Below are 13,251 nucleotides of genomic sequence, written 5' to 3'. Positions count from 1 at the left end.
CAAGCCCCTAGTCCCCACCTGCAGGGGGAATGCTTCACAAACAGTAAAACAAGTCTTCAGGTGTCTTTCTCTCCATCTCTCCCTTTATAACTCCCCCTCTTCTCTCAGTTTCTCTCTCTCCTATCCAATAAAGTTGAAAAAATGGCTGCTAGGAGCAGGGGATTCATAGTGCCAGCACTGAGCCCTAGTGATAATCCTGGAGGCAAAAAATAAATTAATAAATAATAAGTAAATAAAATGCATTTCCCATTGAAATTACTTCCATGATGACCCCAAAAAACAGATATCTACAATGCAAAATTTAAAAACCCACCAAATGAGGGCTGGGCAGTAGTGCAGTGGGGTAAGTGCACATGGCACAAAGCACAAGGATCAGCATAAGGATCCTGGTTTGAGCCCCAGGCTCCTCACCTGCAGGGTGGTCGCAAGTGAAGCAGGTCTGCAAGTGTCTATCTCTCCCCCTCTCTGTCTTCCCCCTCTTCTCTATTTCTCTCTTTCCTATCCAACAAAAGCAATGGTAACAATAACAATAATAACAAGGGCAACAAAATGGGAAAGATGGCCTCTAGGAGCAGTGGATTCGTAGTACAAGCACCGAGTGATAACCTTGGAGGCAAAAAAACAAAAACAAAAAAAAAAAAACACCAAATAAGACAATCCAGGGTGTGCATAGAAATGAGTGGGAACCAAATGGTGACCATGCTGAATGTCCTTGGCTGTATGTCCACAAATGGTTCAGTGTAAGGCCTCTGCAGAGGTCAGCTATGGCCTTTGGGATGGGTAGGGCACCTCTAGGCTGCAAAGGCCAAGACTCCCCTGTAAAGACCAAGCTGCAAAGTCAGCTCCTCCCAAAAGAAGCCTGTGTCCCTCATCATCCCCTGCAGGTGATGTTCTCTGACGTGCAGACTGATTCCCACCACAGAATTTTGGACTGGGTTCTGTTCATACTGGATGTTGCTGGAGGCCCCACCTGGAGGAGGCCCTAAGTGAGGCCTGACCACCGCAGGGGTGGGGGGGCGGTGTCCTGAGTTCCCATCTGATACCTTATACCCCTACCCCAGGACTAGAAAAAAACAGAGGGCTCCCCACCCCTGCATTTCCTCATGTCTCTCCAATGAGCTGAGAGCAGGGGAGGATGGGCATCACAAATGGGTCCCTCCTGTTCCCACCCAAGGCCAGAAAGCCCTGGAAGGGCTCGGGCCTGGGTGGGCCTTGCAAAGACAAAGCCTGATCTCAGCTCCTGCTCTCCCCAAATGCCCAAGGGCCTGGGGCCCCTGCCAAGAGGAAGTCCTTGAGACCAAGGCGGGGTCGGGGGGCACCAACTTCCCAGGGCCCTCCTGCCTGAGCGGGAAGTTGGCAGGGTTCTGCCTGTCAGCTGAGCAAACAGCGTGATTCTCGGGTGGGTGAGGTCCCCCTGCCCCAAGGGCTAAGAGCCCCATATATGAAGCCCACAGGCCTGGGTCTGTTCCCAGAAGCATCCTTGAGGCTGCACTCCCTCCACCATGAAGCTCGCTGCTGCCTTCCTGGTCCTCTGTGTGGCCCTGCTCAGCAGCAATGGTGAGCACCCCTTGCCTTAGGCTACCTCCTTAGGCCCTGCCTCCAGCCCCACTGTGGCTGGTCCTCACTTTGCTGCTGTCCAGAGCTCCCCTGTGGGCAGGAAGCCCTCCTGCAGTCTCCCCCCCCCCCCCCCCTGCATCCCGAGGCCTTCACAGCCCTGGGCGGCCTTCCTGCGAGAGTCTTGCACCTCTCTAATGCATCCCCCCCAGCCCCTCCCAGTCTAGGCACTGGGGCCTGGTTTGCCGACTTCCATCTGCTCTCTGCTTCCCTCGAGGCTCAGCCCAGGTGCTCCCTCCTCTGGGAAGCCCACGCTGGACTTCACACAGGGCTTTCCCTCCTTCCGCCCTCAGTCACCTCCTCCTTCCCCCTGTCTGCAGCTCCTTGCTGGGCCTCTGTTTATTCAGCATAGGGAAGCAGTCAGCAAGGGAGGAAGCAGGTGCTTCCAGGGTCTGGGCAGGTTGGAAAGGCCCTGGGGGAGAGGGAGGGAAGCACTGGTACACCCCATTAAGAACTTGGAGTTTGAGCCACACCCCCACCACCTGAGGCAGGGATGCTCCACGAATGGTGAAGAAGGTCTACAGGTCTCTCTCTCTTCCTCCCTCCCTATATTCCCCTCCTCTCTCAATTTCTCTGTCCTATGGAATAAAATAAAAGGAAAAATAAAAGGGGGTAGGACTGGCCACTGGGAGCCCGAGAAATAACTCTGGTGGCAAAGGAAAAAGCTACCCTGGGTTCTTAGTTCTCCTGGAGGAGGGAACCCCCAAGCCTTGTCTCAGGAAGTGAACATTCTGTGCTTATTTGCAGCTGTTGCTTTCTTCCTGGGCAAGGCCCCAGACCCTTCCAAGGTCGTCTCTACTGTGCAGGATGGGGCCGGAGCTGTGGCCAGCCCCTGGCTCATGGGCTTCAACCCTCTGAGGTTCATCCTGGCCGGACTGGGCATCCCAGTGGACCACCTTGTGGAGGGCTCCAGGAAGTGTGTGAATGAGCTGGGCCCTGAGGCTGTGGGGGCTGTGAAGACTCTGCTGGTGAGTGCCCCCCACCACCACCCTGGACATCACACAGGGGTGATCCCACCCCCAAGGGAGCTTGGAGTCCTGAGGTGGGAACCAGCATGGCCATGGCTATGGGTGGCTGTGGAGAGCCTGAGTGATCAGGTGGTTGGCCAGAAGCTCCGGAACCCGGCTTAGAGATGCCCTCCAGTGGCAGCAAGAGGAAGAGCACCCTCAAGTTCCCATATATGATTTAAATGAGAGACATACATGGAGAAGAGAGAGAGAGAGAGAGAGAGAGAGAGAGAGAGAGAGAGAGAGAGAATGACTGAGACCAGAGCACTGCTCAATTCTGATTTATGGTGGTCCTAGGGATTGAGCCTGAGACCTCAAAGCCTCAGGAATTAAAAGTCTTTTGCAGAACCAATATGCTGTCTCCCCAACCTGGGTTTTCTTTTCTTTGCAGGGGGCTCTGACATACTTTGGCTGAGAACTCTAGGGACAAGATGCTGACACCTGCAGGAGGAGGCCTGCTGCTGAGACTTGGTCACCAGAGTCCCTCCCCTACTCTCAATAAACATGGCTAAGAGCAGTTCTGGAGTTGGTCTTTTCCTGCCTTGTGCCCAGCACAGAGGATGTTCCCCGAGGTCTGAGAGGGAGCCTGACACCCAGAAGGTGGCCTGAAGCAACTGAGGGGGACAGGGATGGGACACATATCAGAATGAGACTGGAACTGAAAACTATATGGTTGGGAAATGTCTTTTTTTCCCCGTTATGCTGTGATTGTTTATGAAGCACAGGAGTTATCTAATCCTTGCAGATTAGATAAGAGCCTAGAGGAGCAAAGCCACCTGTGGCCAATCGTTTTTTTTCCCCGAGAATGGGGCAGGATTGATGACAGGGATCTATGTTGTCTTCCTTCTTCCTGTGGCTTCTGTTGGTTTCACAGAAATCATCTTGTGGCTTTTTGTGTCCTATTCTACCAGAGGATCCACCATTTCTGGACTAACCCTCAGGGATGGTGTTGTACCCCATCAAGGGTATTATTGAAAAATGACAGCTCTGGCCTGCAAAATAGCTCACTTGGATAGTATGCTGCTTTTCTATGTGTTTGACCCAGATTTGAGCCCTGCTCCTACTGCATTGAAGAAAACTTTGTTTTTCCTTATTTTTAAAAAATATTTTATTTTTTGCCACCAGGGTTATCGCTGGGGCTCAGTGCCAGCATTAGAAATCTACCACTCCCAGGGGTCACTCCCTCCCCACCTTATTCCCCCTTTTTTCCTGTTTTTATTTGACAGAAGAGAAATTGAGAAAGGAGAGGAGATAGAAAGAGGTAGAGAGACACCCAAAGATCTTCACATTCATGAAGTGTTCCCCCTGCAGGTGGGGAGTGGGGGCTCAAACCCAGGTCCTTGCACTTAGTATGTGCACTTAACCAGGTGCGCCAGACCCCCTTTATTATTTTAATGAGAGATAGAGAGATGGACCAGAGCACTGCTGAACTCTGGCTAACAGTGATCCTGGGGATTGAACCTGGGAACTTGGAGTCTCAGGTAGGAAAAGTTGTTTGCATAACCATTATGCTATCTCCCCAGCCACCTGGTGTCCTGTCTAGGGGAAAAAGGGGAGGAGCATGGGAAGTAGTGACCCCAGCTGAGCACACGTTAGCATGTGCAAGGACCAGAGTTCAAGTCCCCAGTCCCCAGATGCAAAGAAAGCGTCACAAACAGTGAAGCAGAGCTGCAGGTGTCTCTCTTCTATCTCCCCCCACCAACCATTTCTTTCTGTCCTATCAAAAATAAAATAAAATAATAAAAAAAGGAAAAATGTCCATGGGGACCAGGGAATTAGTGGTGCAGGCACTGAGCCCCAGCATTAACCTTGGTGGGGGTTTTAAAAAGGCAGCCCAGGAAGTTGGGTGGTAACACAGTGTGTTAAGCGCAGGTGGCACAAAGCACAAGGAATGGCGTAAGGATCCCAGTTCGAGCCCCCAGCTCCCCACCTGCAGGGGAGTAGCTTCACAAGCAGGTGAAGCAGAACTGCAGGTGTCTTTCTCTCCTCTCTGTCTTCCCCTCTTCTCTCCATTTCTCTTTGTCCTATCCAACAATGACAACAACAATAATAACTACAACAATAAAACAACAAGGGCAACAAAAGGGAGTAAATGATAAATAAATAAATAAATAAATAAATAAATAAATAAATAAATAGGCAGCCCAGAGCAACGAAGCCCCAGAGATGACAAAAGAAAGAAAAAAAGAAGTGTGTGTAGGGGGGGAGTCACAGTTCAAAAAGCCTAACTCTACTTCACAGTCCCCTGCCTTGGGAAAGGATCTTTCCTGCTGTAACTACCAACACACCAAGGCTCTGTGTGTTTTTAAAGATTTTTAAAAATTTACTCCCTTTTGTTGCCCTTGTTGTTTTATTGTTGTAGTTATTATTGTTGTTGTTATTGATGCCATCATTGTTGTATAAGACAGAGAGAAATGGAGAGAGGAGAGGAAGACAGAGAGGAGGAGAGAAAGAGAGATACCTGTAGACCTGCTTCTCCGCTTGTGAAGTGACTCCCCTGCAGGTAGGGAGCCAGGGGCTCGAACTAGGATCCTTATGCTGGTCCTTGCGCTCTGCGCCATCTGTGCTTAACCTGCTGCGCTACTGCCCGACTCCCAAAATCTGTTTTTTATCCATGTGATATTTAAACGTGGTCCTGGCCTATTTTGACAAGAATACTCAGGGACTTAAATGGGGGGGGGGAGGGGCTGTATTCACACATTGTCCAACTAAGAGCAGGTAGGCTACCACCTGGATCCAGCATCAATTTAAATCTCACAATCAACACATGGCCCTCAAGGATCCTTTGCATTAGTCTTTGGACAAAAATAAACCAGTTGTCTATGAATTGTTCCATGCCAGTGGTGGATGGGAACTGGGGAGAAATGGCCTGACTTGGCCCTGGCCCAGCCCTCCCAACCACCTTTTGTGGCTATCTGCTCAGTGATTGTGCTGGGCTATAATGTTCAAGGGAAAGTGGCCTGGGAGGTGGAACAATGGATAAAGTGTCCTACTCTTAGGCATGAAGTCCCAAATTTGATCCCTAAGTAGTACTCTGGTTCTCCTCCTCTCTCTCTCTTTTTTTTTTTTTTTTGCACAGGTGGTATAGCTGGGCCGGTCCTATGAATCCACCACTCTATGGGGCCATTCTTCTTTTTTCTATTTTATTTGATAGGAGAGAGAAGTTGCAAGAGGGCTAGAGAGACACCGCACACCTGCTTCACCACTAGTTAAGTGTCACCCTTGCAAGTGGGGGAGGGGGGCTCAAACCTGGGTCGCTGCACATGGTAATGTGTGCTTAACAGGGTGTGCCACTGCCTGGCCTGCAATAACTAAAACCTTAAAAAAATGTTCAAGAGAATCATTGAGATAACAGTGGCTACAAGAACCTGTTGAAGCCCACAGCATGAGGGATGGTTGAGAACTCTCTGTGCCCCTTAGGTGGGTTTGCCAACTTCCACTTGTGGTCTCTCCAGGAAATCATGGGAGGGGGAATCAGAGCTCAGCGGAAGAGGGAGACCCTGGGACTCCATCCAGGGCTTCATCTGAAGCCCGAGGTTAACTGCAATGGCTAGCCTTCTTCCTTTTGTAGATTCCTGGGAAAAAGAGACCAAGCATATCCTGGGGGAAGAGGGAAGAAGGTGGACAGAAAATGGGGCTCATCTGACTAAGTACACCTAATACTATATGCAAGGATCCACGCAAGGAATGGGGTTCGAGCCCCCACCTGCAACAGGGACACTTCACAAGCAGTGAAGCAAGGTCCGCAGGTGTCTCTTTTTTTCTCCCTCTCTCTCCCTCCTCTCACTTTCTCTCTGTCCTACCCAATAAAATGAAATAAAAGATTATTTTTTAAAAAAAAAAAAGAAAAAAGTGGCCACCAGGAGCTGTGGCTTCATAGTGATAATTGAGCCACAGTGATAACCCTGGAGAAGGAAAAAAAAAAAAAAAAAGATGAACAGAATGATGGATTTTGTTTTTTTTTTTGTCTCCAGGGTCATCGCTGGGGCTCAGTGACTTCACTACGAATCCACTGCTCCTGGAGGCCATATTTTCCCTCTTGTTGCCCTTGTTGTTTATTGTTGTTGTTAATATTGTTGTTGCTGTTGGATAGGACAGAGAGAAATCGACAGAGGAGGGGAAGACAGAGAGGGGGAGAGAAAGATAGACACCTGCAGACCTGCTTCACTGGCTGACAAGAGACCCCCCCTGTGGATAGGGGGCCAGAGGCTTGAACAGGATGCTTGTGCTGGTTCTTGGGTTTCACACCATGTGCGCTTAACCTGCTGCGCTACCACCCAGACCTCCTGCAGCTTCCTTTCTCAATCAACCACACTACGTTTCCTGAAGGGGCTCATGGTCTGTGTGTGTGCCCTTGAGGACTACACACATTCTGGTGAGAGGCCCTTGGCTTGGACCTGGAGGCCATTTTCCATTGCTCCTGGAGGCCATTTTCCCCATTTTGTTGATGCGCTTGTTGTAGTTGTTATTGTTGTCATAGCTGTTGTTGTTGGATAGGACAGAGAGAAATGGAGAGAGGAGGGGAAGACAGAGGAGGAGAGAAGGATAGACACCTGCAGACCTGCTTCACTGCTTGTGAAGCAACTCCCCTGCAGGTGGGGGCAGGGACTCTAACCGGGATCCTTGCGCCAGTCCTTGCACTTCACACCATGTGTGCTTAACCCACTGCGCTACTGCCCGGCCCTCCACGATTACTTTTTTAAACAAGAAAAATAATTTAAGTGAATCAGCATCTTAACTTGTTAGTGTTTACATGCGGTAACTCATGCTGTTTGCATAAAACATTCAAATGAACATATACTGTACTTTTGGTTAGTAAAACATTGTTATAATGCAATCAGTTGTTTCACCAACTGGTACTTGTACACAATACAAGCTAGTTCTGTAACTTAACACAGTGCAGCAGATAAATGGAAATGCAATCCTACCAAAATTACACTTTTGTTTAGCAGGCAAGCATTAGTTTTAGTCACCTTAGCCATATTTCACAAGCTCGAAAACCATATGTAACTAGAGGCTACCACAATGGGCACAGCAGGAAGAACTAACCTGAGAATTCTTGGATACTGGCCATTTGTTGTTACATGTTTTCTTCTTGTCAAAGTATCTTCTAATGTCTACTCTGACTGAGTAACTTCGAGGGGCAGTCTTTCTACACATTAAGTATTTTCAAAGAATATAAGGAGTAGGGAGTTGGGCAGTAGCACAGGGGGTTAAGTGCACATGGCGCGAAGCGCAAGGACCAGCATAACGATTCCGGTTCAAGCTTTCGGATTCCCACCTGCAGGGGATTCGCTTCACAGGCGGTGAAGCAGGTCTGCAGGTGTCTGTCTTCCTCTCCCCGTCTTCCCCTCCTTTCTTCATTTCTCTCTGTCCTATCTAACAACAATGACATCAATAACAATAAAAAAAACCCTAAGGCAACAAAAGGGAAAATATATAAAAAGAAAAAAATATATAAGGAGTAGAACTAAACTAGAATCAAATATTGTCTTATTTTCTCGATTTATTGAACTTCAGTGGAGGCACATTTGACCTCTTCTGCAGACAAAAATCCAAACAAAACACATGGGGAGGGAGGGCTGTTGTAATAGCTAGCTCGCTGGGCGGGCTGCCTGTTCTGCTGTGCACACAACCTGGCTTCAAACCAGGGCCCCCCTGCACTGCACCTTCTTTCCCTTGCTGCGTAATAGTTGACCCAGAACAGTCAAGTCCCAGCAGTGACCAAAAGAAAAAAAATTAAATGAACAGAGTGTGAGGCTAGGAGATAGTTGACCCAGAAGAGCACAAACTGCCATACATGAGGACCAGGGTTCAAGCGCCTGGAACCACGTGGGAACACCACGCACAACATCAAGAAGCTCCACGCACGGTGGGGTGGTGAGGTGGTGTTACTCTGAAGCTGAAAGGATGTGGAGTGCTAGGAGCAGTGAATTGTGTAGACTAATGAATGCGCCAACAGGAGGGGAGAAAGGGGGTGGTGGTGGTGGTTCAGTGGATGAGGTCCTGAGTTCAATCCCTGGCAGCACATGTACCAGAGTGATGTCTAGTTCTCGTTCTTTCTCTCCTATCCCTCTCATTAATAAATGAAAATGATTTTTTTAAACATTAAAAAAAAATGTTGGTGGGGGTGAGGGTTTAGTGCATCCTGAGAAACAGATCGTATTACATGTTGGTCAGTAAAGGAGAAAAAAGGGGACTGGGCAGTGACACACATGGCTGACTGCACACATTACTGTGTGCAAGGACCCAGGTTCAAGCCCCTAGTCCCCAACTGCAGGGGGCAGTTTCATGAGTAGTGAAGCAATGCAGCAGGTGTCTTTCTCCCTATTTCCTCTTTCCTCAATTTCTGTCTCTATCTAGAAAAATAATCTTTTTTAACAAGGTGGAGGGCTGGGCAGTAGCACAGTGGGCTAAGCGGACATGGTGCCAAGTGCAAGGACCGGTGCAGGGATCCTGATTTGAGCCCCTGGCTCCCCACCTGCAGAGGGATCGCTTCACAGCGTGAAGCAGTCCTGTGTCTTTCTCTCCGTCTCCCCCTCCTCTCTCGATTTCTCTGTCCTATCCAGCAACGACAGCAACAACAATAAATAAGGGCAACAAAAAAGGGAAAGAAAAAATAAAAAGCCTGGGGGCTGAGTGGTGGCACACCTAGTTGAGTACACATATTACAGTGAACAAAGGACCCAGGTTCGAGCACCTGGCCCCTACCTGCAGGGGAAGGGTTTGCAAGTGGTGAAGCACTGTTGCAGGCATCTCTCTGTCTCTCCCACTCTATCACCCCCTCCGCTCTTCATTTCTGGGTGTCTCTATCCAGTAAATAAAGATAATAAAAAAATTAAAAAAGAAAAAGCCTCTAGAAGCAGTGGATTTGTAGTAAAGGCATTGAGCCCCAGCAATAACCCTGAAGGCAAAAAAAAAGGGGGGTGTCCCTTCACAAGTGACAGGAATTGAGACTCATTCTCTTTTCAAAATATGTCTTCTCTCTCTTCCTTTCAGCTGTCATTGTATTTGGGGGCCAGGTGGTAGCGCACCTGGTTGAGTGCAAGTTATAGTACACAAGGACCCAGGTTTGAGCCCCTAGTCCCCACCTGCAGGGGGAATGTGGTGAAGCAGTGTTGCAGGTGTCTCTCTGTCTCTCCTTTCCTATCACCCCCTTCCCTTTTGATTTCTGACTGTCTCTATCCAGTAAACAAAGATAGCAAAAAAAATAAAATAAAATGTTTAATTTTTTTAATTTAAAAAAAAGTAAAATTAAGTATTTTTAAAAAGGGACTTCTGATATAGAAGTTAAATACACTTATTAAGGATTAGGAAGACCTTTATTTAAACCCTTAGTTCCCATCTGCAGGGGAAACCTCAGGAGTAGTGAAGTAGTGCCGCAGGTGTCTTGCTCACCCCTTCCCTCAATTTGTCTCTATTCAAAATAGATAAACAAAAAAAAAAAAATTAAAGAAATGTCCATTTTTCAAAGCAAGACACCTCAGCAAATAATCACTTTATTGTAACTGTGTTTTGATTTTAAATGATCTAACCCAGGATTTACATTAAACTTGACATGTTACAGAATTACTTTTTTTGGCTTTGCTCATCAATCTTTTTTTTTTTTATTTATAAAAAGGAAACACTGACAAAACCATAAGAGAAGAGGGGTACAACTCCACACAATTCCCACCACCAGAACTCCGTATCCCATCCCATCCCGATAGCCTTCCCATTCCCTAACTCTCTGGGAGTAAGGACCCATGGTCGCTGTGGGATGCAGAAGGTAGGTCTGGCTTCTGTAATTGTTTCCCCAATGAACACGGGCGTTGACAGGTCAATTCATACTCCCAGCCTGCCTCTCTCCCTAGTGGGGTGGGGTTCTGGGGAATCCGAGCTCCAGGACACATTGGTGGGGTTGTCTGTCCAGGGAAGTCTGGTTGGCATCATGTTAGCATCTGGAACCTGATGGCTGAAAAAAGAGTTAACATATAAAGCCAAACAAGTTGTTGACTAATCATGAATCTAAAGGCTGGAGTAGTACAGATGAAGGGGGGGGGGGGGGTCCTCTGTTTTGTAGATAGCTAGTAGGCATATTTTAGTTATATTCCAAAGGGCCTTTGTCTATACTACCCCCACCCCCAGCCTGAAATCTGATATGCAGGTGAATCCTGGGGAGATGATGGCTGGAAAAAGGACCAGAAAACTGGATCAGGGAAGAGAGTAGCTCCCAAATATGGGAAAAGTGTTTAAATATTGTTGACTATAAACCCCATCTTTTTTTTTTATCTCATCTGGGGCTCATATTCAGCTTAGGAGCCTATGTGACCTTTGCATCCCTGTAGATATGAACTCACATTCTGTGGCCATGAGTAGGAACATTCCAAGCTGCCCCAGTATCAGGACCCATCTTGCTCAGGTGTAACAGAGTATGTTGTCCAGCCTCCCTTCAGAGGATGGAACATTCTCTACCATTGTTGATCCAAGTTGAGGGCAAAGTCTTATGGGGGCCCACAAAGGGGTTTGTTTTGTTATTCCTGATAGAGATCACCAATAACAATGGAGAGAGGGATTTATTCTAGTCCCATCATGTCTTTTTGGGAATCTCAGGACTCCCCAATTAGGGCTAAGCTGATGGGGTGGCCTGATAATGATTAAAGTATGCCAGTCTCTTGCCTTTATTCAGCTTTTACAGTTCTTACTTGATAAGGATTGCTTTGGATTGAGTGAGGGAAGTATAATAGGAAATAGGTGAGGAGGGTATCTAAGTCTAAGTAGACACTATTTCATTATGAACTTCATACTGACTCACTGTAGATTATTGTGTACTTTTGCTTTCAGATATATATTTTGCCCTAATTTATGGATACATGTGAACATATGTTCTGTCTCATGAGACCTCTTCTATATCTATCTAGGTTTTGGGATTTTGTTAGGAAGTGAACCACCCAAAATGGAATTAAGAGAATCTTATGAAAGGAAAGGTCTCACCCAAGTAATGAGGCTGAAAGGTTGACATTCCGTGCCTGATGTCTCTGGACAGTCTGAAGTGAAGCATACCTAGGTGGTACTCATGTTGATTAGGTTGGGATCAGCAGATGCAATATTATTTGGTATAAATTGAGAGAAGCATGCAGGAAAGTGAGCCCCCCACTCTTAAGGTTCCAGGACTGGGGAAAATGTAGGTTCTATACAGGAAGTGGGAGGTTCCTGCTGTCTTAGAGTTTAAGAAGGCAATAGTTATTGCTATAATCACATTATTTGGCAATTGGGTTAACTTTGAAAAATCTGTTGATTTGCTGTATCATATACAACATCACCATAATTTATGTCCTTTGATATTATTTGTATATAATATTTATTTGTCCTTTGATATTATTAGTTGTGCCACCAGTTGCTTCTGTTCTCCCCGGTCTAAGCTTTTAAGAGAGTCAACGTATCAGACTCAGCCTATGGTCTGTACATTAAGAAGTCTGATTTTTCCCCTCTCATTTAATTAGTGATTTATTTATATGAGTATAAATTAATAGGAGTGTACATAAACACCATTCCCACCACCAAAAGACTGTGCCCCATCCTCTCCCCTCCTTCCATGAAGTTGAACATCCACCCTCACCCTCAACCCAGGGTTTTTATTTGGTGCCCTAAGAATTAATATTTAAAAGAAAATGGAGGTAATTAATATTCTAGAGGGTTGAAAGTTTGTGTATGATAAAACTATACATGTAACATGTCAAGCTTTGAATGTTTAGTATAACCTCACCAACACAATGTATGCTACAGTATTAAAAAAAAAAAAACTTACGGTGGGGGTCGGGTGGTAGTGCAGCGGGTTAAGCGCACATGGCGCAAAGTGCAAGGACCAGCGTAAGGATCCCAGTTCAAGCCCCCGGCTCCCCATCTGCAGGGAGTTGCTTCACAGGCAGTGAAGCAGGTCTGCAGGTGTCTTTCTCTCCTGCTCTGTCTTCCCTTCCTCTCTCGATTTCTCTCTGTCCTATCCAACAACGAGCAACATCAACAACAACAACAATAACCACAACAAGGCTACAACAAGGGCAACAAAAGGAGAAAAAAAATGGACTCCAGGATCAGTAGATTCATGGTGCAGGCACTGAGCCCCAGCAATAACCCTGGAAGCAAAAAAAAAAAAAAAAAAACTTGTTGAAAATGTCAATCTCCTCCCAAAAGATGGAAGATACTTGAGCCCACCGGGTTTTAAAAATATATTACTTATTTAGTATTGGACAGAGAAATCGAGAGGGAAGGGGGAGATAGAGAGGGAGAAAGACAGAGACACCGGCAGCACTGCTTCACCACTCATGAAACTTCCCCCTGTAGGAGGGGACCAGGGGGCTTGAACCTGGGTCCTTACACACTATAATTTGTGTGCTTAACCAGGTGTGCCACCACCCGGCCCATAGCCCACAGTTTTAATATGAATGAGGTATATAGTAACAATAAATTCTAAATGCAAATGGGCCATCAGTTGTCTAAAGAACTGAACTTTGGCAAAGATGTGCTATACAGAATAACACAGCCAATAAGGATATCTTTAGGTTTATACCATCTCCCAATATCATGGCCCTGCTACCCATTATTTAATCTTCTCTTTCAAAGGGTGAGTTATAACCCTGTCCCAGACAACCTG

At 46.8% G+C, this 13,251-nt stretch overlaps 1 protein-coding gene across 6 annotated transcripts in view; it reads left to right on the top strand.

The window, feature by feature from the left end:
• FLT4 (fms related receptor tyrosine kinase 4) overlaps positions 1-3,138 on the top strand; it is a 47,018-nt gene extending 43,880 nt beyond the window's left edge. For 4 of the 6 annotated variants that reach the window (XM_060197365.1, XM_060197364.1, XM_060197366.1 and 1 more), the window contains exons 31-33: positions 1,455-1,557; positions 2,362-2,582; positions 3,013-3,138. In XM_060197365.1, coding sequence (XP_060053348.1) covers positions 1,455-1,557; positions 2,362-2,542 — 284 coding nt within the window. In that variant the 3' untranslated portion in view covers positions 2,543-2,582; positions 3,013-3,138. Of the gene's footprint in view, positions 1-1,447; positions 1,558-2,361; positions 2,583-3,012 lie in introns of those variants that run through there. The other 2 variants (XM_060197367.1, XR_009551502.1) reach the window with 2 other exon arrangements.
• The last annotated feature ends 10,113 nt before the right edge of the window (positions 3,139-13,251 follow it).

The sequence above is a fragment of the Erinaceus europaeus genome, chromosome 9 (genome assembly GCF_950295315.1).
Source record: "Erinaceus europaeus chromosome 9, mEriEur2.1, whole genome shotgun sequence".
Taxonomy (NCBI): Eukaryota; Metazoa; Chordata; class Mammalia; order Eulipotyphla; family Erinaceidae; genus Erinaceus; species Erinaceus europaeus.
The sequence above is the reverse complement of the archived record's forward strand: the minus strand, read 5'-3'. Positions and strand labels throughout refer to the sequence as shown.